The 25,454-nt window shown below is 39.7% G+C and overlaps 1 protein-coding gene across 1 annotated transcript in view; it reads right to left on the bottom strand.

Annotated features, from left to right (window-relative positions):
• Positions 1-10,590: 10,590 nt before the first annotated feature.
• Positions 10,591-25,454, bottom strand: part of FAS (Fas cell surface death receptor) — a 40,418-nt gene continuing 25,554 nt past the window's right edge. Inside the window, exons 3-10 of the mRNA XM_054572405.1 lie at positions 21,126-21,291; positions 17,301-17,438; positions 16,113-16,221; positions 14,286-14,344; positions 14,067-14,138; positions 12,818-12,876; positions 11,864-11,888; positions 10,591-11,116 (exon numbers count right to left, since the gene is read on the bottom strand). Coding sequence (XP_054428380.1) covers positions 10,779-11,116; positions 11,864-11,888; positions 12,818-12,876; positions 14,067-14,138; positions 14,286-14,344; positions 16,113-16,221; positions 17,301-17,438; positions 21,126-21,291 — 966 coding nt within the window. The 3' untranslated portion in view covers positions 10,591-10,778. The remainder of the gene's footprint in view (positions 11,117-11,863; positions 11,889-12,817; positions 12,877-14,066; positions 14,139-14,285; positions 14,345-16,112; positions 16,222-17,300; positions 17,439-21,125; positions 21,292-25,454) is intronic.

Genomic DNA, 25,454 nt, shown 5'->3' with positions numbered 1-25,454 from the left:
GGACTTTCCAAATTTCAAGTTTTTACGTAAATTTTCTCTCAGTGAGAGGCTGAGTAAGGTGCGATCCACAGGTCCACCACTCGGGGGAGCAGAGGGCTGGAGGGGCGGGGAGAAGGTCGACGGGCAGCGTGCGCTCTGCACAGGGGGTCTTGGCAGGCGGGGCGCAGAAAGCACTGCACTGCGACCTCTTTGTTTACTGATTCAGGTTTCAGCTAATTCAACAAATGGTCTTTGTAGACCCTCCAAAGGGCAATCAAGTCCATCTAGTCTCTATTGTCTGTTTCCTGCTGCTAGACGAGACTCTCAGGTTCATAATGGTGGGTTTTGTATATTTTATTTACATTTCAGTAAAAAACCGGGAATGATGCCTGGCTCAAAAACAGCAGCAGTTCAGTAAATATTTGCTGAAAGACTAATAATCTTGCAATTCCATGTAAGCACCTTCCTTTCTCTATCAGTGTGAAGTCTGAATGCAGTCCAAGGGAGGCAAGTCTCTACAGCCATTTCTGAAAACTTTGTTAACTGCCCTGTTTGCTGTTACCTAAGAGGAGAGCAGAACACCCATGCCCTGGTGTTGAGGTTGTCACATCCAAGCCATTGCACCCTGGCCATGAGCCCAAGGGACCACACTTCATCACTCTGCTGCCCTAGTCACCCTTGGAAGCAGGCCTTCTCCGCCGGTGCAGCCGTCCATGAGGGCAGCATCCTCTGAGAAGCATGGAAGCTGAGTCTTTGCTTAGCAATTGTAAAACCCCTGCCAGTACTGGGCACCAAATGTCCTGGCGGTCTGTGATGGCCATCGTGAGGCGGAGCTCCTGGGGGCTAACCCTGCACAATGCCTGTTGGAGGCAGGGTGAAGCCCAGGATTCAGCCATGCCACCAGGAGTCACTAGGCCACTTACTTTGTGACAAAAGTTAGACAGTCAGAGTACAAAAACAAAGCTGAGGACAATTCTGTTAAGTCTGCCAAGTCCTATTATCCAAACATACCCACAAATGAGGTGAAATTCCTGGAGATGCTCTGTTTGTCTGATTGACACCCTATTTCCACGTACTTGCTATGAATGTAAGAGAATGACCAGAACAAAGATTTCTGTCCTCATTAGTTAATCAGCAGTAGTGGAGACGTTGTAAAATTTTTATGCAGAAAAGCACAGAATAAATTTCATTATAAGGGAAGCTAAGAATAACTTCTGCAACTTAACCTCTTTCCTTCCACTGAAATGTATTTGCAGAGTGCAGTTTCTTAAACTGTGATCCAAGAGCTTTCAGCATCGCCATTATTAAGGGTATTTGGTAACATGTGGATTCCAAGGCACAGTGCTGGACCTACCAAAGCATCTTAATGAGCAGAACCTGGGAATGCGCGTTTAAAAAATGTACTCAGTTGATTCTTACACACATTAATGGTTAAGGACCAGCGTCATTGTGCATTGTAATTTATTACACTTGCAGAGGTATTCTTTTTGTTCCTCACTAATATAACAAGGAGCTGGTGAGATGTGTCTTCACTGTACAGATGGGAAACAAAAACTCAGCAATGTGAAATCCAAGGTCGTACAGTTCAACATTGTAGCAGAGTTAGAATTTGTACCAGGATCTGCATGATTCCAGATCCAGTCCTTTGCCTACCCCACACTGTGCCACTCCTTTGCTGGGGGGGGGGGCGGTGGGAAATAGAATCAAGCCCTGACCAGTGTGGCTCGGTTGGTTGGTTAGGCATCGTCTTGCAAAGCAAAAGGCCACTAGTTCAATTCTGGGTCAGGGCACATGCCTGGGTTGCTCGCTCCTGCCATGGGAGCCTTTGGCACATTATTCCTTCCTTTAGATTTCAGACCGTAAGTCATTTTCCTGATCTCACACGCTGGGTCACATCATCCGATCATGCTTCCCCTCTACCATTTTTTGTCTAAGGACATCTGTCAAAGTTGTGATTTAGCATTCGGCTGTCACCATCCCATGGGTGTCTGCTTCTAGACTGGAGGCTCCAGGAGGTAACAGTGTGGATAGGCCAGAGCCTAGCGCAGTGTCTGGCACAGAGTAGATGTGCGATAAGCATTTGTTGGATGAATGCATGAATGACAGAAGTAAGGTTAATCCTGGTCTAAGAATCTCAGCCTAACTCCCCTCAAGTTGTATCTCCCAAAATACCTTTGTGAGATTATCTGATGCCAAATACATCAAAGTTGCTGCTCGAACTCGATTTATCTAAATCCAAATTTCAAGATGGGGGAGAAGTTATACACAATTTTAGAGTCTTAGCAAGACTTTGAAAGATTACGATTCTGCTTGACAGCAGCCTGATAATTTCTTAGAGCACTCCGACTCTTATTGCTTGTGTGACTTTGGATGAATTTATTGATTTTATAAGCCTTGACCTCCTTCATCTATAAAACGGGGATAACAGGGCCATTGAAAGGGTTACCAGGTAATGTACATTTAATCCTTCCCCATTAAGTATTGTTAGTCATAGGTTTTTCCCGGTCGTTTTTGCCAAGTGAAGGAAGTTCTCTTCTTCTTCTTCTTTTTTTTTTCTTTTTTAAGTTTATTGGTATTTTATATTTATTTTCTTCGTGTGTTTTTATTATATTATTTGGCATATATGTATATAGTTTTTTATATTTTTTATTTTTAAACCATGTTTATTCTATTACAATTGTTGCAGTTTTTCCCCTTTTGCCCTCCTTCACCCATCCCACTCCACCCCCTCTCCTCATCCTACTTTTTTCATGAAAATTTTATCATGAATAGATGTTGAATATTGTCAAATGTTTCACATAGCATATAGCATGGTTGATAATAAGCACTCAATATTCCTCCCTCTCTAACCACTTTTTATTTTCCTCCTCCTTGTAATTTCCTTATTAGCTGGTTGGCCAGCTTTGAGTAATATGGAAACAATTTCCTTCTGGCAGCTTTGAACTTGGCTAAGCCTTGTTGTATTGGGGGTTGGGAGTGAGGCCCGAAACGTCAGTCAAGGCTGAATGTGTCTACTTAGAAAAATGCATTTTCAACACCAACCTGCTCTCCTTCATTCAGCCCTTGGCCAGGACCACCCATCCCTCAGCCACCTAGAGGCACTGCACCGGCCTCAGCCTGTGGCCCGAATGGGGCCCCTGAAAGTGTAAGTGAGGCATCGCCTCCTTACACCTCCCCACCAAGGCTTCAGTCTGAGGTCAAACAAGTCCAGCAAGAATTAGAGTGTTAATGGCTGTAGTGGCTAAATGTCTTCACATTCTTGTGTGCCATTTATATTTTAGCAAAATAAATTATAACATTTGTATTTTAATAAAGCATGATACCTCATAATGGTGGAATACTATGCATCTGAAAAGGATATTATATTGTAAAGGAATAATAAGAAGGAATTATCTGTATAAATGGGAAAGCATCCATGACCCACTGTTGAGTAAAAAGCAGATTATAAGCATATACAGCGTGATCACTTTTATTTAACTCTGTGTGTGTGTGTGTGTGTGTGTGTGTGTGTGTAAGTTCATGAGAGTGGTTACCTCTGCTCTGTAAGATTGTGTTAACTTCCACTTTCTTCTTTAAACTTTTCTGTACTGCTTGAATTTTTTTTAAATGACTACATATTGGCTTCATAATTAAGAGAGGAAAATGAATAGATTTCCTGAGTTGTATTTCAAAATCACAATCACAAAATACAGGGAGTCATTTGCTCCTAATGTTATCTCAGGAATGAGTTAGGAATTGACCAACTCACTAATTTCTGTGGTTATTTGTGCAGCAAACTTTTCACAAATGCTCACACATGCAAGGGGAGCCTGACATAACTCCTACCCTCATGCTTTTAGGGTGGTAAGACTTACATACTATTAATTGCAATGAGAATGATTAGTATAATACAGTAACAGATTCCATGCTTGTGTGAACAAGGCACTGTGCTAGGTACCTTACACAATCACCTCTAATCCATACTACAAAAAGTGAAGGGGGCATATGGACCCTAATAGAGAGATGGGACCCAAGCTCCACAAATGCTAGCGTTAGAAAGGTGTCTTAGGCCTGAGATACTAGAGAAGGCTCATAAAAGAGGTGGCCTTCAGTTAAGCTGGGAAAGAAGGTTGCCATTTGACCTTTGTAGATGGGGAGAAGAGAATTCTAGGTCGAGAGTTGCCCAAGAAAAGGTGTGGAGGAGAGGCAATCATTAGGTCTGGTGGCTGGACCATTTGTAAGAATGGTTGGAGAGATTTTCAAATGAGGTGTGCTTGGCTGGGAGCCCACTGAAGAGAGAGCTTTGAGTGCCAGAGTTAGGAGGTAAATCTAAATTCTTGCAATCCCTAGTCTGAGCTGTGTGCTTGAGACAGCAAGTTCGTCATGGGTGGTAGGAGGGTGCCACAAAGGAAAAGAAATAATTTCTGGCCACCCTCCTTTCAGTAGCTAGAACGTTTCTTGCACTGAGGCCCTTCCTTTATCATAACTTCTTCATTATCTGGTTGACCAGCATTGACTAATGTGCAAACACTCTTGCTCCAGTTGCCACAGCATCACTGAGAAGAGAGTGAAAGAAAAGCATGAAATGAGGGCAGTCTTAACTTTTTCCTTTTTACCATTTTGTCCATCAGTCTTTGACTGCCCTCTGGTGGCCATCTCCCTGCATTGTACTGCAGAATCATTTTTATTTCTAAAGCAGGTAGCCAGAGTTTTGTGTGAAAGCCAATGTATATCTAAACAGCACCAGCTCTTTGTGTGCTCTCCTCAAGCACACAAAGCACACAGACTTCATGGATGACGTGTCCGTATCACTTGTGTGCCTGTGGAATGCTGCAGATTAGTGTAATTACAGGAAAGCTATATTTAACACTGCTGTATGTGCTGTTGGTAAATATCTCATTTAACCCCAGAGCAGGACTACATAGCAGCCACTATTATTATCTATCCCTCTTCTAGAAATGATGAAACTGAGTCCTAGGGGGGTTAAGCGATATGCCCAAGGTGGGAAAGTCGCAAATCTCAGAATGGCAGAGCTCTGAATATCCTGTTTTTGGAGCCAACCCTTTTAACCACTTCTTTTTTGCTCTTTTCCTGCCTTGAAAGACCTTACAGTGTATATAATGGGAATGTACACATACATCACATGACTAGTCAAATAGTGTACAGAACTTGCTGAAATGCCAGGGGAAGCCCTAAAGACAGTCACCAATAACTGCAGAAGAGACTCGAGGCTTTCAGAACTTTTGGCCAAGATGGAGGTGTAGGCAGACACACAGTGCCTCCTCGCACAACCAAAAGGACAACAAATTTAAAAACAAAAAATAACGAGAACTGCCAGAAAGTTGAACTGTATGGGAATCCGACAACCAAGGAGCTAAAGAAGAAACATTCACCCAGACAAGTAAGAGGGGCAGAGATGGGCAGCCCTGGTGGAGAGGACACATGGCAAGGTGGTGGCTGGAGGACCAGGCAGGTGAGGAGGCAGCTGGCAGACCCACATTTGCATGCGGATAAATTGGGAGGATCAGCTGGGGAGCAAGAGAGACTTCGCAACCCAGGGTTGCAGTGCAGGAAAAGAAAGCCGCAAAACCTCTGTTTGTAAAAACCTGTGGGTGTTGTGGCAATGGGAGAAACTCCCAGCTTCACAAGAGAGTGTCTTGGAGAGACCCACAGGGTCCTAGAACAGACACAAACCCACCCACCCGGGAATCAACACTAGAAGAACCCAATTTTCTTGTGGGTAGCGGGGAAAGTGATTGAAAGCCAGGCGAGAGCCCAGAAAGCAGCATTGTTCTCTCTCGGACCCCTCCCCCACATACAGTGTCACAACGCAGCGACCCGGGTTGCCTCTTCCTGGTGAATACCTAAGGCTCTGCCCTTTCCAGCATAACAGGTACACCAAGACAAAGAAATATGGCCCAAGTGAAAGAACAGATCAAAGCTCCAAAATTAGCTTTGGAACAGATAGCCCAAGCAAAGAACAGATAGCCAGCCTGTCAGATGTACAGTTCAAAACACTGGTAATCAGGATGCTCACAGACATGGTTGAGTATGGTTGCAAAATGGACGAAAAAGTGAAGGCTATGCAAAGTGAAATAAGTAAAAAAATACACAGAACCAACAGTAAAGGGAAGGAAAACGGGACTCAAATCAATGATTTGGAGCAGAAGGAAGAGGTAAACATTCAACCAGAACAGAGTGAAAAAACAAGAACTCAAAAAAATAAGGAGAGGCTTAGGAACCCCTGGGACACCTTTAAGTGTTTCAACATCTGAATCATAGGGGTGCCAGGAGAAAAGGAAGAGCAAGAAATTGAAACTTATTTGAAAAAATAATGAAGGAAAACTTCCCCAGTCTGGTGAAGGAAATAGATTTCCAGGCGATCCAGGAAATTCAGAGAGCCCCAAAGAAGTTGAATGCAAGGAAGCACACACCAAGGCACATCATAATTACATTACCTAAGATTAAAGATAAGGAGAGAATCTTAAAAGCAGCAAGAGAAAAGGAGACAGTCACCTACAAAGGAGTTCCCAGAAGACTATCAGCTGATTTTTCAAAAGAAACCTTGTAGGCAAGAAGGGGCTGGCAAGAAGTATCCAAAGTCATGAAAGCCAAGGACCTACATCCAAGATCACTCTATCCAGCAAAGCAATCATTTAGAATGGAAGGGCAGATAAAGTGCTCCCCAGGTAGGCCAAGTTCACCATCACCAAGCCCTTATTATATTAAATGTTAAAGAGACTTATCTAAGAAAAAGAAGATCAAAACTATGAACAGTAAAATGACAACAAACTCACAACTATCAACAACTGAACCTAAAACAAAAACAAAAACAAAAACAAACTAAGCAAACAACTAGAACAGGAAGAGAATCACAGAGAGGGAGATCAGAGGGGAGGGGGAAAATGTACACAGAATAAGGAACATAAATAGAAGGTACAAAATAGACAGAGGGAGGTTAAGAATAGTATAGGAAATGGAGAAGCCAAAGAACTTATATGTACAACCCATGGACATGAACTGGGGGTGGGGGGATATTGGTGGGAGGGGAATAAAGGGGAGAAAAAGAATGGGACAACTGTAATAACATAATCAATAAAATGTATATTTTAGAAAACCCAAGAGGCTCGAGGCTTTCAGAGAGCTGGCAATGGCTTCTTGGGGGAGCCAGTGGAATACAGTGGAATTTGGTTATGCGTTTTTTTGGCAGGGGAGGAGGGGAGCACAGGGTGCAAGTAATCCAGGACAGGATTTGGACTGAGAATAATGGAGTGAGAAATAAGGAGTGTGGGGCATCAAGGAAGCAGCAGGAAATAAACTGGAATGACACAGAGGTAGGGGAAGCATCTTGAGGGGCCTTGGATACATGCGGTAAGTGTAATGACCGTATCATTTTTTAAGAAAAAAATGAAGCTCCCCATGTAGTGAGTAATCAGTCACTCACTTACTACCCTGCCTGCCAAAAGGCAGTCACAAGCCAACACATATGGCTAGTGCACATATTTATTCCTTCACTAACTGAGTCATTCAAGGCATATTGATTGCATGAGCACCTACTGTGTGTTAATCATGACTTCTACCCTCAGGTGGCTTATGGGCTTGCAAGGGAGAGACAGACCACTATACCCAAGATGACATGATACATGAGCAACTTGGAGGTGGATGGTTTAGACACCAGGGTGGTGTTCCACAGGAAATGGCATTTAAAGCCGAGACCTGAGGGATACACTGGGAGTAAAGAGGCCAAACGGGAGAAGAAGCAAGAAAGCAAAAATTCAGAGATGAAAGAACAGGACAGCAGCGTTGAATAGTTTTCCACGGCTTTAGACTGGGAGAGGGGAAAGTGTTGAGAGTGGATGCTGGAAAGGTACGTACCCTCAAGGCTCACGGAGCCTCGTGAACCAAGAATAAACTCTATTCTAAGGGGAATGAGAAACCACAGAGGATGTTCAGCAGGGAAGCAACACAACGGAGTTTGCCGTTTGGAAAGATCGCAGTGGCTGTTGTTTGGAGTGTGGATTGGAGGAGTGAGAGTGAAAGAAAGAAAGAGGAGGACCAGTTAAGAACCTCAAACATGGGAACAAGGCTATGACTGCTGACGGGGAGCCTTCCTGCTCAGGTGAAACAACAAGGGAAAGAGCCACACCACCAAGTCCAAAGACCCTCTCAACTTCCGTTCTCCTCCCAAAGGAACTGCAAATTCTTGACTGAAACTCACAGAGTAGGGACAGCATGTTCCCTAACCTGACTTCACCTTGCAGAGTAGGAATGCTGCTGATGGCCATGAGGAATCACCAGTGCTGTCTAGCACTACAAAACGGGACAATGAGTGGCACAGACTGTGGCCCCTCAGGGAAGAGAAACTAATGAGGTGACCCTGTGATCACTCAGACTTTCTGCCCAGAGACACTTTTTAGATCCTGGCACAGGAGGGAACCCTAAGCAGAGCATTGTTACCTTGTTGAGGGAGGAGCAGAGGTTCAAATTGAGGAAACAGAGGCTGACAGACCTTTCAGAACGAAAGTACTGAAAAGAAGGAAGCTGTGCAGAAAAAGAGCCCCAGGAATGTGTACAGAGGTCCTCTGGAGCCTTCGAATGAATGCTATGTGCACATGCAGAGGTAAGACACTAGGAGCTGGCAAAGAACTACCGGGGCGCTCGCTGTAGACAAAACAATTCCCAAAGTTAACGCAGAGGTGAGAGGTTTTGACTGTCCAACCAACCAGAGTGAGGAGGCCTCACTGAACAGACCCGGAAGTGTGAGACTTTCATAGCAGGGCCAAACCAGCCACCACAGAGTCAAGGCTGCCAAACCTGTCCTTACAAAGACACAGACCTGAACCATCTAACGTGGAAGCCACTAGCCACTTGCAGCTATTGAACCTTTGAAATGTGGCCAGTCCGAACTGAAATGTGCTTTTCATTATAAATAAAATACAGACCAGATATAGCAGACTTTAGTATGAAAAAAAGAATGTAAACTATCTCATTAATAGTTTTATATTGATTACCTGTTAAAATGATAATACTTTGGGAGTAGCGGGTTAATAAAATATATTATTAAAATTAAATTTTTAAAAAGAGAGATAGGCCAGTGGCCACCAGGTAGCCACAATGGAAAATATGCAGAAAAGAATATTTCAAAAATCCTATTTAGCTTTCTTATGAATATATTTCTTTTGAAATATTTACTTTCTTATCCACATCTCCAGTGCCTGACATCTAATCCTGCTATAATAAATCCTCACATAATAAATAATAATGTGTTGTTTAGGAGCAGTTTTCTTGGCAGTAATGGCCTATAAAGGGAATTATTTAACTACTAAGAGGAGTTTCAAAGGGAAGTGCCTCCTAGGGACCAAAGAAAGCATTGAAGACTCATAAATAGGTTACATTTAGCTGTAATTAAAGAAAATGTAAACAAACAAACCAACAAACAAAAAGGCAAGGCCTTGACAACTACAAAAAAGAATAACCAGCAATACCAAAAACATAATTTTAATTAAATATTTTTACCTCTATTCTATATTTCCAAACATAAGGGGGAAAAAAATCTTCCATCAGTGGAAACTCTTTAGGTAGTTCTAAGCATCTGTTTCAGTTTATAACATCCTTCAATTTGTATTCCTATAAATATAAATACATTTTAAAAAGTAAACAAACATTTTGTGAGGTGTTGAATAGTAAGGGGAAAGGGGCTCATTTGTCTAAGAAACTGCAGGAGATAACAAGAACAAGCCCTAAAGCCTGATGGTGATTTCACTTTTGCTAAGCATAAGCTGCATTGGTAGCCAGAGAAATACAGGGAGTTACTGACCATTTTGTGGGAGACTGGGCCAAATAAGTGCCTAGCTTACCGGCTTTGGTGGTAGAACATGGGTTTGCGATATGCCACAAAACTACTTCTGTAAGAGCAGTGAGTCTCTCCAAACCAGGCTAGAAATTTCTAAGAGCAGCAATAGATTTCAGTGGCTCGATGTGTTTCATAGATAATGCTTCCTGGTTTGAGAGATAGAGGCTATCAAGATGCACATCAAAGGAAAAAATGGGGAGGTGGTAACGCTCTAGGAATATGTCCCTGATCGAAATGTTTTGGCGGCTGAGGAAGAAGTTGGTTATTCTGGTCCAGTAAAATGACATACAAATATAAAATTTCAAGCATGATAATTTAGTCTGCATTTTCCATGTGAATTCAAAATTAAAATAGTTCACAATGAAATGTCAATAATCTATGCAAAAATCTTTGAAGTAGAACCTTCTTTAAATTCTGCATTCAGAGGTATACACAAGCTTTCCCTGAATATGTTCAGAGTTGTAAACAAAGTTTACAAAGACAGTAAAATCCCCAGAATCATTCTAGACTTGGGGAGGTCATTTAGAGGCAAAGTTGTCTCTCCAGTAATTGTGACATTGCATGAAGAGGTCATAGCTTCTGTTGATTCATGGGCGGGATCAGCCTGTAGACAGATCTTTGTTTTCATACACAGTAATTATATTCATATCTACAGAACATACATTAGATACTAGACCATGATCCCAATGTTTTGTCTTTGCAAACACTCCTGTTTTCATATTTAACATGCTACTGCATTTATTTTTAATCATGTCTGTCTAGATTTTAAACATCCCTGAAGACAGAAACATGAGGTCCTCTAGACCCATAAATATATTATCCCTATACATCTAATAAATGAAGAAAAAAGTACTCAGTAAAAAAATCAAGCAATATTTGAAGACTGTACCTATTAAAAACATATTCAAACACTAATTTTTCTTTCTGTCGATTGTAATATTCAGAACAGAGTTAGTTGTTTTTCATTTTAGACCAAGCTTTGGCTTTCATTTTCCTTGTTGGAGTTAGCATTTTCATGTTTATTAGTAAAGTCCTTTAGGACTATATCTTGAATTTTCTGTTCAAGAGCACAAAGGTTAGCTTTTTTGAGACTTTCAATGAAAGTGGAATATGCATCTTTTTTCCCATGAAGTTGATACCAATAACGGAGCAGCTGGACCTTCTGTTCAGCTGTGTCTTGGGGATTGTCATTTTTTATTTCATCTATCTTGGCTTCATTCATACCATTCTTCCGAACAAAGTCTTTAACTTCATTTATTTTCATTTGTTCAGCAATAATGGTAATATAGTCACCCAAGTCAATGTCTGAAAAAAAGAGAATAGTCTCTGAAAATTTGTTCTTTTAAGTGAAATTGCTACGGCTGAAAACCATGTTTATTTCCCTCTTATAGTATTTAGTAATACAGATTAGTCCTAGAGATCTAAAGAACTGATAGGAAAATACAAAAACAGAAACAACCTGGCCTTCTAATCTCAGCTCCTCTTATATTCCCAGTAATTTGCTCTATGACCTGAGCAAGAGACATAACATCTCGGTATCTTTTCATCCATAAAAAGGTTGGAAAAGATCACTTCTAACATGCCCTGTGGATCTGATGTTCAATGACCTACAAACCCAACACAGACAAAGAGTTCACGATCATCTTATCTCTCAATCACAACTCAAAAAAAAGAGAACTGAGTAGAATCATAAATGTTGTTACAGAGCTGCAATACATCAAAAATAACTGAGTCTATATAATTCAGATTGACCTCTAAGTCAGTTTAGGCAGGAGGTCTATAATATACCTAGCTGTTTGTTAAGGAAAATTTTCCTAAACCTCAGAATTTAGTGTCTTATTGCTACCTGATGTATTTTCAACTAGGAATATGAGCTCTAAATTTAAACAAACTGCCTGAAAAAAATCCTTGATGATGAGTAGGAAGAACTGTAAGCTCAAAGAATAGCAAGAACCAATAATATGTCACTGAAATTAGCAACATTATACTCTAAAGTTGACCTGTTACTTCCTTGGAGGCCACCTCTATGAAATAAAATGATAAAAGTCTTACCTGCTAAATTCACTGGGGGCATTTCCTAGGGAGAAAAAATATGGAGGGGGAGAGAAAAAAATATATATACTTAGAGCAGTCTAAATGTAATCTTTTAATTCTTCCTTATTATTGAAGGAAGTACAATCAGTTGCTCAATATATAAAATTAGCTAGACTAAGTGATTAGGAAGGATTCTTTCACCACTCAAATTTTTATTCTGAAAGGTCTCAGCATTGCCAGAAACTAAGGAACATTGGTTTATTTTTACACAGCTAAAGAACCTAGGGAATTCACGGAATGTGTCGAGACTATGTCTCATATAGACTCGCAAAAACAAACACAAACATAATCATTCTAAAACACTTTGCTGTAACTATTCTTATTTTTGACATCAGAAAATGGTTTAAGTTAAAATTATTTTGTTCTACATGGATTTAAAGAACGCTAAATCCCACTGAGCCCTAGCCCCAAATAAGAAACCCATTATTCATGAAGTGAACTGGTTTTTCTTCCCAATGTAACTTCTGCTTTTTGAAATGCTTTGATCCCATGTTGGAAAAAAATATGGCAAGAACTATGGTAACAAGTGGCTGGGGAAAAGTTGAGCTATACCTTTATAATAGGACTTAAGAGCTCTCTGTGTGCCTGGGCTTGGATACTGAATTCATGCTCTGGGAAAGCACGTCTCTGCAATTTCTCTGCAGGTATAACACCAACATGGAACATGTTGCTGGGCCACATCCTTTAACCAACTCATCTTGAGCACCCTCCCACTTAAGTCCTTTGTTAACTCTTCGGGGGTGTAGAACTTTCTTATAAACTGGGCATCATATCTTAACTATTTTTTGATGTCCTCTAACCCAGGTGCACACAAGCATAATTAATGTTTGCTTTAAAAAAGTAACAAATACAAAGTTGAATTACTACTTTCTCTATGTTTTCCAGAAATCTGATGCTCATTTCAACACTTACAATATTTGGAGTTACAGATCCATGGTGACCATTATAATTCCGGCGACGTTTATATACAACTAAAAGATCAAAGCAATTTCTGTTAGGCCCAGGTCTCAGCCTTGTAGGAAGCACTACTCTTACACTAGAGAAGTGTGATAAAGAAGAAGTTGATTGAAACTTAAAGTGACCAAACACCCCAAAGAGACAGCATTGTCCTGATTTTGGACAATCCCACCCCACAAGGCCAAGTGTTCTAGAGATGTGTCATATCTTAATTGAGATATCCAATTACCTGCCTATGGCCTAGTCTGAAGCTGGCTTTTGACTTATTGTATCATATCACCATTATCTTTCACCAACTTGTTGCTGGATACCATGGCTACAGCAGTGCATATAAGCATAGGATATGGAAGTTGACATCAACTTGCCATGGAGTGTCATTGAATGTCCATAATTCAAGTATATGCACTCACAAATAACTCAAGTGTACACACTCAATGAATATCTGTCTTGAAGTCAGTATGAAATGGAAGGAGGGAATCTGTAAGTCTGAGAGCATGGTTATAGTACTTAGACAATAGAGTATGTATTTTTAGCTGATAAACCTCTAAAGGCAAGGCAACCTGTTTATCTTCAGCTGAACTGAAGAAGCAGAGAAGGAAAAATGAAAGCCTTTAGAGTGATTGAAAGCTGTACCACCCTGTATTTTACAAATGATTTATAGGGATTTTTCTGGAGTAATTGTGATGACATCCAATTTTGGCTTATCTGCTGATTTTACTGGATATTTTACTTGCAGAAAATGTATTGCACAATATTTTAAATTATGGTGGAGAAAAAATTAAAAATCATGGAGTTCAAACAAGGGTGAAGAGGCACAGAAAGGGATGACTATATCACATGCCCCCTGCAGTGCCTTTCCCGGGAAGGCCCGTACGTCCTGTGTTCTCTTAATACGATCTCAATGAACAGTGAAGGATTACTTGTGATCCTTGGAAAACTTGGCTGCTGCCTGGATGAAAACATGGGGAGAATGGGAATACTCACTCAGTGCCCCAAAATGGCTCCTCAAAAACAGTAGCTGAGGCCTAATATAATCTATTCACATCAGCTCTCATGAGTGCATTTAGTGGCAGGGATTAAAAATATAACAGAGCTAACTACCCACCTGGGAGAAGCTTTCTTATATGTAGGAGACAGAGGAATTCTTTGAACAAGTATTGTCCAAGTTATTTCCATGTGCAATTTGAACAAAGTGAGAACTTACACCAATAAATTATTGCTGGAACTACTACAATCACCAGGAGGAGCAACCACCACAGTGCGTGAGACCTGGATCCTGTAGATTGGAACATTGGACATTTTACATGAAAATAAGCAGTCTTTAGGATTAAACAAGTTATTCTCAAGGAATCAAAAGGGATTGGGTTCTCTTTGTATTTTACTATGGGAATAGGAGAAAGGAGAATATACTCATAAGTTTAACCTTCTTTACATCTGGTGTTGTTGGTTGGTGTGCATTTCTCTTCAACTCCATATTCACACCTAGAAAAAATATAGAAGAAATTCAAAAAGCCTGGTGGACTGATCTCTTCATCATTTTCAATGACGCATTATAAATAAGGAGCCATTATATTCATTTTTGCATCTCTGTCAAATATATCCCCCTCAAATATTTCCAGAGTAGCATCTAAAGCTGGTAAAAATTTATAACATAATTTGGATGTTTGGATGAAGAAAGAATGACTATGTTTTAAAATGCCCAGAGTTAAAAGAAGGTAATAAAGAATTGACATATAAGAAAAAGGCTGAAATAGATCCTAACATAAGCTTAAAACTGGCAATAAACTGTGCTCTTAAAATACCAGGAGACAATCATAAATTACAAAAGCAATTTCAAAGAAAATTCATAGAATAAAAATGGCCAGACAGTAGTCAATGCCGGTGATGCTACTGAGGGAACCTACTCAGCTGGCCCACAAAGGTTTCCCCCTTTATCACCGAGTGGTGAGTAGGATGCTCCAGAGGTTCCTGTGCATTTTCTTCAGTCAAACACAGACAGTCAGATTATCTGAATTAAAGCTTGGCTCCGCCCATTGTCTAACTAGATGAGCCTGAGCAAATCACTTAACCACCGTGAGCCTGTTTTCTCACCCACAGCGTGGAGATAATATTATCTGCAGGAAGGGGTTATGGTGAGAAGAAAATTAAATCATGATTATGAAATGTTTCAAACTAATATTATTGTTATTATTTGACTTACCTTAGTCCCTCCTCCACCCCCAATCCCTACTTATTATTCTGTCACCACGAAGGCTGTCTCAGACACTTGGGACCAGAAAGGAGAGGCAGGTTAAGTACATATACTTTACATTTTTTCCAGTAAATAAGAGACATCAGGCATGATGTCCCTACTTTTCAAGTTTACCAAGTGAACTCCTAAATGTTTCCTAAGATCCATTACAAGTTTAAAGAGAGGCACATTGATATAATCTTAATTATATTTATAGGTATGCAAAACAATGTCTTAAGAAAGAAAAAGCTACTTTTATAATATATTACCCAATCTGATCTTCACAGAAATGAGACCAATAAAACCAGTGACAATTACTTGTGCCCTAACAAGTCAGGAAACTGAAGCTCAGAGAGGTTTAGGGCTCTGTTCAAACTCAGTCATTCAGTCAGAAGAAAAGGCAGGTGCACGAATCAGGTTTTCCAACTTTGGGTCAACACCAAGCTCTTTAGCATGAAAGACAAGGCCCTGCATGACCTGGCCCTGACTCCTTTGCTATTTTTCCCATGCTCCAGACAGGTACTCTGTACTCCGGAGCTTCTTCTCTCTCTGCAGCTGCTGTTTCCCTGCCTGAGGTGTCCTTCGGATCCATGTACACCTTCCTTCACGACCCAAGCCATGTGTGATATTGTCACTGCATCTCCCTGGGGAAGGGTTGAAAGGTTCTATGTAACTCCTAACACCCTAGGCACCAGTCTCTCCTGATGCTCACCACATGGCCTTGACTCATTAACCATGCCTTTTTTGGTTCTCTCTGCCTCTAGCCCAAGAGCCTGAATGCCAGCAATGTGCCTTGCTCATATTGATAGCTTAAGCAGCCAGTTGTCAGGCACACAGGAGCAGTTCAAAACCTGTTTGGTGAATGGATGTCTTAATGAACAGATGGTTATCTCATTGTTTGGAGGAAAAGCCAGCCTAGAACCCAAATTGTTGACTCTTAGCCCACGTTGCTTCCCGCTAGGAAGACATTGTCTCTTGAAGTATATCTAGTGTTTTAATTATAAAAAAATTAAAACTTACGTGCTGCAAGGATCACAGTGTTCACATGAAGGAGTGTTACAAAAAAAATTTGATTTACACCTGCACTTGGTATTCTGGGTCTTGGTACAGTTTTTTTCCACTTCTAAGCCTAGAAAACCAATTTGCAGACTATTAGTCACAGCAGCTAGTTATAAATGGACCATGAAAACAATGGGCAGGAGCTGCATTGATTTTTGAGATCCACCACTTACATGAGCAGTCACACCATCGTGCCTTTACCAATACAACTAGTGTTTAAATGCAAACAGGCAACCCCAGGTTGAAATGGTTGAAATCATTTAGCAGAGTTTTAAGTGGATAGACAATGCAGCAACCAAGACAACTCTACCTTTGCTTAAAAAGCTCCCCTGCTCTTCTAGTCTAAAACATGGATCCTCAGAGTGTGGCTGGTGGATCAACAGCATCAGCACCCCCTGGTAGCTTCCTAGAAATGCTGACTGTCTGGCCCCACCCAGGACCTAGTCAAGCAGACCAATGCCAAAGCTCTCACTTAGAGATTCTGATTGAATTGGTCTATCTAAGGTGGCACCTAAACATTGGCATTTTTCATAGCTCCCTATGTGATTCTAATGTACAGCCAAGGTTGAGAAACATTGCTTTAGATCTTGAATAGAGACAAGAAAATCTTATGTCCAGAGATTCCTTAATGTCAAACAAAACTGTGAGTACTTCTGTTGTATTTTAATGTGTGACTATCAGAACAGATCAGGATATTCATGAAAATTCAGGGCCTCAATTGGAATGATCAGGACAAACCAGATCCCCCAAACAGGTAAAGCATCTCACCCACCTCTCAGGATCCTCTGTCCTTCGATTCGAAGGTTTCTGAGCTCTGTCTAGCCATAAACAAGAGCCATAACATAAGCATAAATGAAGGCAGAAAGGAAAAGCTTCTGCAGTTTTGATAGGAGCGAATGAACTTTGTTCTCAGGGCTCACATTTAGTCAATCTGCTACATCTGGGAGAATGGCCTTGTCTTGGCTCATAAGTGTCTAGACTAGTGGTCATCTCAGTCCCTGGTCTTGCTTCACCCCAGTCAGCCCCATCCTGTCCCTCCCTATATGCCAACATAACACCAGAGTAGGTCCCAACTTCCAATTGTGTTATAAATGATTGTTCATGGAGTACTACAATTGGTCTCTTTCAACTGCTTTTTAAGACACTTACCTTGTTCTCCATCACAAATTCTGCATCTTCTGCATTTGTTAGAATAATGTTTCCTGTCTGTGTACTCCTTCCCTTCTAGGCAGGGCTCACAGACTAGTTTTTCCCCATCAGCTATGCAGTCATTATATTTCCATTCACCTGCCAAGAATAAAATGGAGCAAGTAAGTGTTCGAACACAACAGCGTGAGAAGTGTGTAAGGATAGCAATAAAACACTGCTCAAACAGGGGGATTCGGCTAATCTATAAAGACAATGAAGGAGATGGTTCTTGTAAAAATCATACCAGAGACAGAAAGTCTCCCAAGACAAAAGCTGAAAGAGTGATTAAAAGAATATGCTTATGGAAATAGGATGATTAACAATAGGAACATGGAACAGGAAAAGAAAAGAGGGTACAATGACCAAATGCACTGGACAAAAAAATGCCTTTACTAACTTTTCAGTCGGGGAGAGGAGCGGCTGGTGAGAATATATTCATGGTGGAGATGGCTGACACTGGTCACGACCTCAAGAATTGACCTTGCTCTGGCTTCTCATTTTACTTTCCAAAGTCCACAGATCATGGTGAGAGATAGTACAATGCAGGGAAAAGGACACTTGAAGTTCTAATCTTTAGTAGCCCTGTGATCTCCAACAAAGTGCTTAATCTCTCTGAGCTTACATTTCTTCATGCACAAGACGGAGATAATGATCCTTCTCTTGAATCACTACCAGAACCGCACGGGACCTGCCTAACAAAGGCTCGTAGTCCTTTTTTCCTCCCCTTTCTTTCTATTCCTTTGCCAGTAAGGGTCAGAGTATGTTGTGATGGGCAGGTATGAACATGTAACAAACTTTACCATCAAATTTGTTATCACAATGCACACAATTTCAAATAATATTCACATTTGCTTTCATTTACCTTGAAAATAAAACAAGTCATTATTAGATTGTTCTTAGCATTACACAACAATGCTTCTTCCTGGAAATTTTATTTATTTAACAAATAAATAAAGGTCTATTGTGTTCCAGGCACTTCCTAGAAGCTGGAGGTACTACAGACAAAAAACAAAGCCTTGGTCTTCCGGGACTTCACATTCTTGTGTTAGAAGCAGGCACGTACAAATAAATTTATGACATCAAGTGGTGATGAGTGCTATGGAGAAAACTAGATTAGGGCACAAAAGTAGAGAATGAGGAAGAAAGAGACAGAAAATAAAAAGGGTAATCAAAGAGAAAAGCATGACTAGTGACTCTAATTACTAATAGCATAACTAATGAAGAACAATAAACAAAGTCTAATCTTCTCTTCTCACATGTACAGCAAGAATAATTCATGCTGTATTTCCTAGGTACACCACTTCCTCAGCAACCTCATAGCATTGTTTTTGATAAAACAAAAAAACATTAATACTTACAACATAATCAAATTAATTTAGACATATATGATATTTTAGTAACCAAAGATAATAGTCCATCAATAGAAAAAAATAAGCAAACCATGGAAACCTGGAATCTGATTCAAATACAGTGTATCGGGGTTTTATAACATTATGGCAATACTTAAGAGCCAAAAGCACAATTTTATTTGCTTGCCAGTGGTATTATCCTGGTTTCTAAATGAATTGTCCTCTTTGATGAACTACTGTTCTTTCTTCCTTCCTTTCTCTCTCTCTCTCCTCTTTCTCCTTCCCTCACTCTCTCCCTCCCTTCCTTTCTTTACTGATGGAAAGAAAATTTAAAGACACCAATAATCTACATGAAAAGCTTTCAAAATTTTTATGATTTTTCCATTGATTTTTGTCCTCACCTAATTCATCAACTCAGTTTATCAACTTAACTTTACTGAAGTTCTCCAAAGCATTCAAACTAATTTTCACAGAAGTAAAATCTGTCTTTTCTTTGTATTCATATGGCATTGGTCATATAATATTTCATTAGATGATATATTTATATCACAACACCTATGAGTATAAACAGATTTGGAAGCAACTTGAATACTGATAAAGCCTAAAATGCAACAAGAGGGAGTGGAAGCGGAAAGTGTTCTGCATGTGCTGGAGGCCTCCCAGGGTGTTTCGCAGACAGAGCCGAGTGAATTAGTTAGTCCAGCCAGAAGATCAGTTAGAAGCCCCTTAAGAGAATTTGGGCACATTGAGAATTATATTAGAAATATATCAGAAAACAAGACTTGGATCAAACATAATATTCCAGCCTTTGAATACTCTAAAATGTACTTAGTTCCACGTCATTGGGTACCATAAGGAAATGTCTCAGGAAATGTCATAAGGAAATGTCAGGTACAGTGTTTTCTTTTATTTTGAACTACTTTCTTAAGACATTTTCTTGTTAATCAAGTACTGTATCAGGAGGTGAAAACTTTTTCAAGTTTTTGATCCACATATCCAAATTTCTTTCTTAAAAAGAACTGGTGGTCTTTGAGAGTTCTTATCTCACAAGCAAACTCACCAGGGCTGAGATAATTCCCTAAATGAATGCAAAACAAAGCAAAACAAAAAAAGCAAACAGACAAAAATCCTTAACAGTCTGAAATGTAAAGCATATTATCTTTGTTTTAGTTTGCATTTAAGTTTCATGAAATATTAGAGATTTGAATTCACAGGACAAATTGATTGTTTTTAGAAAGTTATAAAAAGTCAGGTCTTTCTTTTCTTTCTCTCTCTCTCTCTCTCTCTCTTTCTCTCTTCCTCTCTTTCTTTCTTTCTCCCTTTATCTATTTACTTTTTCTTGTATTTCTTTCATTACCATCTAGTCCCCTTACACCCCCTCCCCCCAGCAATCGCCACTGTCGTCCACGTCCATGAGTCCTTTTTCCTTTTTGCTCCACCCACCCCACACTCTAATCTCCCCTCCCCGAAGCTGTCACCCTGCTCTCCATCTATGAGTTTGTCCCCATTTTCCCTGTTAGTTCAGTTTGTTAGGTTCCACATTCTTTATTCCTATTGGGAGAAGAGTAAATGGGCTGAAGCATAAAAGGATTGGATTGTAAGGGAGAGCTCCCATAGTGTTATTAAAACCTGGACAGGAGGCCACAGAAGCCTGGTAGAATCTTCTTATAAACGGGACCCATGCCTACATAGCAGCCTGAGTGCTGAAATCCTGGGGGCCCCACCGTGCACCCTGCTACAATCCTTTACAGTTCCAGTAGCCTGGCACACATGGCCGTGTGTTGTTCTCCTTTACCTTCCTGTCTCACTTCACAAAGCAGGAAGAAGAGATTCATATTTGTATGAAACAGTAGTCAATTTACTCCATGTTGAAAAAAAGCTTCTGCAGTTGCATTTCGTTTAGCTTCCATTTTCTGATGTTTAAAAGATTTCGGATCTGAAACTGGTTTGCATTTCAAAATAATGTAAAAAAAAACATTGGTTTTTGTCTGTTGCTTTCCTAGCTCAGCTAGTTATTAAGCTGCAAAATGCAAATGTATTTTGCAGGCTTCAGTGTCTTCTAATTGAGAAGTACTGAGATACTTGCTTTCAGAGTTCCACAATTATTATGATACGTTTTAATCAGTTCTGATGTGATAAGCCTTAATATCCATAAATGAGTCTCTTTTGTTAATGAAAAATGAAACTAAATAGATAAATCCTCTCAATCCAAACATACATATCCTTTGTAAGGTATATTTATTTACACCCATGTCAAACAAGTGTGATAAAGATAAATTAAACTGGCCTTGGGAAAATAATTTCATAGTTGTTTTTTATTTTCTCAGTAATGCTATCATACAGGAGGGCTAAGCACTGTACAAATATTTTCCATTATTACTATATGCTATTTTCCACCTGATTTTCCCTCTGTTTGCTGGATGTATGTGAAACATACCAGGAAAACATGGCAGACAGCAGAATTTGCCCTCACGCTGTTGGCCTTCAGGGCACCCAACCTCCCTTTTAGTAATATTCTGTCTTGATTTCAACAGCTCAGAGATGTCATGAGTCGCTTGGGCATTATCCCCTTTAGGCAGTAGTCCAGCAAGAAAGGTAAGTATCTGCAAAGGAAAAACGTGAAGAGAACTTTATTGACTTTAGAACTAAGCAGCTTGGTAAGCAAGGATAAGTTGCCCAAGAGGGCTACATTTGCCGTGGTACACAGGCAAAATCAGTGTGGAGGTCCATCCTCCTATCCACTCACCTCCAAAACGGGAGCAGATCCATTGAATGACAGTCCAGATCTCAGGTTCTCCAAGCTACCCCAGAACTAGCACCAGGAGTGGTAGGAGCCAGGGCTCTGAGCTCAAAAGTAAACACTGGCTCCCACTTACTAGCCTGGTGACTCTGGGTAAAGTCACTGAAATTCTTTGTGCTTTTGTTAATCTATCCAATAGAAATAATCCCTTCTTCATGGGTTTGTTAATTGAATGGAATAATGAACTTAATGTTCTTAGCACAATTTCTGGCTCATAATGTTATAGGTGCCCAGTAAGCACTATTATTATTAATTATTATCATTATTATCATAAAATTCCACTGAGGAGCAGCGTAGTAGAGTAGGAAAAACTATGGAATTTCAAAATGAATGCTGTTTGAATCCCAGCTCTGCCACCAACACTGTTGGTTTAGGCAAGTTATGTAACTTCACTGATCCTTAATTTCCTCAACTATACTTCCTGTCTTGAAGAGTTAAGGGTTATTGTGAAGGTAAAAAGTGATCATTTCTTCCAAACCTGGTACTTAGCTTATAGAATGTTCTATTTCTTCCTTTTTTTATACATAGCCATAGAATCAACAGTTTTAAATTCATTTGTTCTGGTTATCAAATCATGCAATAAATCCAACACAATTTTCTTCACTTGTATTTGGAAAAAAAAATGAACTTCACTTAATAGAAAACCAATTTTAATCTGTTTTTTATTCCTTTCTTCTGAAGCTAAAAGCACATAGTCTAAGTGACATTTGTGTCAAATTTATCTCAGTTACAAGCTAGAGTTCCCCAGAAAAATAAGCCCCTAGAATGTTTGGAAGCACTTGGGAGTAATTTCCAGTTGTTTCCTTTCTCAAGTTTCCTAGTATTTATTTTTTGTCTTTCTAAACATAAATTCAAACAATCTCTCATGGAATATGAAAATTATATTGCCAAGCACCACCCCCCCCAAATTCTATTAGTTCTGGGCATTTTTTCTCAAGGTTATTTTTTATGCCTTCATGGCTTGTATATGTTTTTGTACTTTATGATATAGTAATGATACTGACATCTTCTGAATCAAGAGAACTAAATGTTCTACACATGTAAGTCACTACCACAGGACACCCTACGTCTTCCATTTTAGCCTTTCCCCCTGTGTTACCAATGCCTGTATTGGTTTAAGGTTACAGGATACCATGGGACTTACGAAAAGAGAAATGAAGATGTGACTGACCGCTTTCCATCCAGAGATGAATGTATTTTAAAATGCATTACTAAAATCCAGCCTTTCAAGAGGGAAAACACCACCAAAATATCAAGAAAATAACTGACTTGTTCGGGATCACTCATTAGCAAAAGACAGAGGGCTCAGACTTGTCTAAGTCTCCTAACTCTTATTACAATATTGTTACCCTATACCCAAAAGGCAGGTGAACTTTCTATGGGATATAGCTTACTTTCTGTATATGAACAATTCTATGTAGAGAACAACTGGAACTAAGACACAGGTCAGAGGAATTATGCCTAAACATGTCAGCTTCACCATCAAACCTCTAACTCTTGAATCCAACTGACATTTCTTGAGCACCTATTATGTGCCAGGTTCTGGGACTAAAAACATTGATTGTAGCCAAAAATAAATGTTAAGTTTCCAAAAGCAGATTGTCATGTTGACACATTATGTATAGTAGATTAATAACTTGGGGATGTTTTATACTTCACATTTGCATGACTTTTGTCAAAACATTTGAATCTATGATCTTTTCATGCAGCTTTGAACAAAAAAAGAAAATTTTATTAGCATCAATTTATCGTTCCAGGATCATAGTGCCCTCTTTCTTACTTTCTTTACAGGTCATCCTATCATCCTAACAATATTAGCCTGTCTTCTAGATCAGAGAATTTATAGCTAATGCATAACAACTAAATTGGTCACTCTAGAAAATAATAATGCAATTGCAAGCATACCAAATGGTTAATTGCTAACATGGGAAGGGCTTTTGAATGAAAATCATTCAAATTTTTAAGATCTTTTTCCATAACTACCTCGTTGTTCTATTTCACAGCCTGAAATTAAATATACTGACCACTTAGCAGTCTAGACATTGCCAGCACATGAAAGTTCTCAATGTAAGAATCACTCTGTAGTTAGAAGAGGTCTGCAAGTCCTGTTTGCAGCAGATAGTGGAAAGTGACTCTAAGCAACTGAAATGAGAAGGAGCAATTCTTTTCTGTTGTCAGCCACCTTGGTTGCTGTAAAGAGGGAGTGAAGAGTGAGACACTTCTTCTCTTTCAATTCTCACTTCTCTCCAGAAATGGAAGAAATAGGCACAGATTTGAACTCAAAGAGATTTATAGGTATTGAGCCAGCCAAAATTGACAAGTCAAAGACACTCAGAGTTGATATCCAACTGTGTGTGAGTGTGTGTGTGCGTATGTGTGCGTGCGCGCGTGTGACTTATGGCTAACAGGTGCTAATGTCATCTAATGTTCGTGAGACCATGGTATGAGCATTTTAAACAATACTTGGCTTAAAATGATCAAGTGCTCAGTGGGATAGCACATTTTACATTTATGGAGTGTTATTTTTAATGCTTTTTCTGAAGAACTGCGCATATACTCAGCTTTCTGGAGCCACCTAAAAGAAATGTACTTTCCAACTGACTTTGTTTTACCTGGGAAGTTTTTGACTGGAAATCAAAATTGACTGTCCAAAATACAGTCAGCATTTGAGAAATGTGAAACTTGGAGTAGAGCAGCGAAGAGACATGAATATCCTGACCATGAAGCATAGACACTAACCTCTTCTCATGTTTGCTCACAGCTGCTTCACAGAGCTGAGTTTCTGGCAATATTTTTTATTTAGTTCAGCATCAAAAATTATGTCAAGAACAAAAGAAAGATGCGTCTGAAGAATATGTTGTAACTGCCACATGATAAGATGTAAGCAGTATTCCGTGTAGCTTGTATTTTTAAATATTTTTTGCATTAACTCAAGATTGCAGTATGCAAAGATTTAAACGAAACTTTCCAGGCCGAAATTGGGGCATTTTGACTGCGACAAGGCAGGAAACCCACAAAGAACTAAGTGATCTTCATGCTCAAAATATTTTTATCAGAAAAACTTTTGAAAAAGCCAGAAAATAGGTTAAATCAAAGCTCTGAAATGTGAATAAACTAAAGTAGATGATAACCAAATGGGGTAAAAAATGAGGAATAGAAATAATTTTAAATTGCCATCCTAATAAAGATTAAAAAGAGAATTCTCAACTGTATATTCTGCTGGGAATAATAACATTAGCTCTTCCATTAATCAATTAATTAATTGAGTAAATACTTTGTTGAGTACCTACTATGTGGCGGAGAGATATCTTGGAACGGAGCAGTGAACAGATGAAGATTGTTGTCATAGGGTTTATTGTGAGAGAAATGTATTAGGGTTCTCCAGAGACACACGACCAATACGGTTCACATGTGTATGAAGAGAGAGAGAGAGTGAAAGAGAGATTTTAAGGAACTGGCTTACACAATCCTGGAGGCTTTGTAAATCCAAAATCTGGTGGGCTGGGCCAGTAGGCTGGGTACAGGGAAAAGTGGTCTGGAAGCAGAATTCCTTCCTCAGTTGCCCCTTTAAAGCCTTTTACTAATTGGATGAGGCCCAGCAACATTACAGAGGGTAATCTGCTTTACTCAAATCTACCTATTTAAATGCTAATTTCATTTAAAAAATACCTTCAAAAAACATCCAAAATAATGTTTGATCAAACATCTGGGCACCAGTCATGTTGATGTATAAAATTAAGTATGACCTAGGGGAAGAAATATGCAGTATTTCAGAGAGGGGCAGCGCTATTTAAAAGAATAAAGCAAGCGTGATGTCATGGAGAGTTCGAGGGGTGGGGCAGTGCTGTTTCAGAAAGAGTGGTCTGGGAAGACCACTGAACAGGAGGACATTTGGGCAGTGACGTGATGGCATTGTGGATGGATATCCAGGAAGGGCTTTCTAGGCAGGTCACAGTCAGAGGAACT

Source organism: Pteronotus mesoamericanus, unplaced genomic scaffold (assembly GCF_021234165.1).
Source record: "Pteronotus mesoamericanus isolate MK-2021 breed Mesoamerican mustached bat unplaced genomic scaffold, CSHL_Meso_final contig_24, whole genome shotgun sequence".
Taxonomy (NCBI): domain Eukaryota; kingdom Metazoa; phylum Chordata; class Mammalia; order Chiroptera; family Mormoopidae; genus Pteronotus; species Pteronotus mesoamericanus.
The sequence above is the reverse complement of the archived record's forward strand: the minus strand, read 5'-3'. Positions and strand labels throughout refer to the sequence as shown.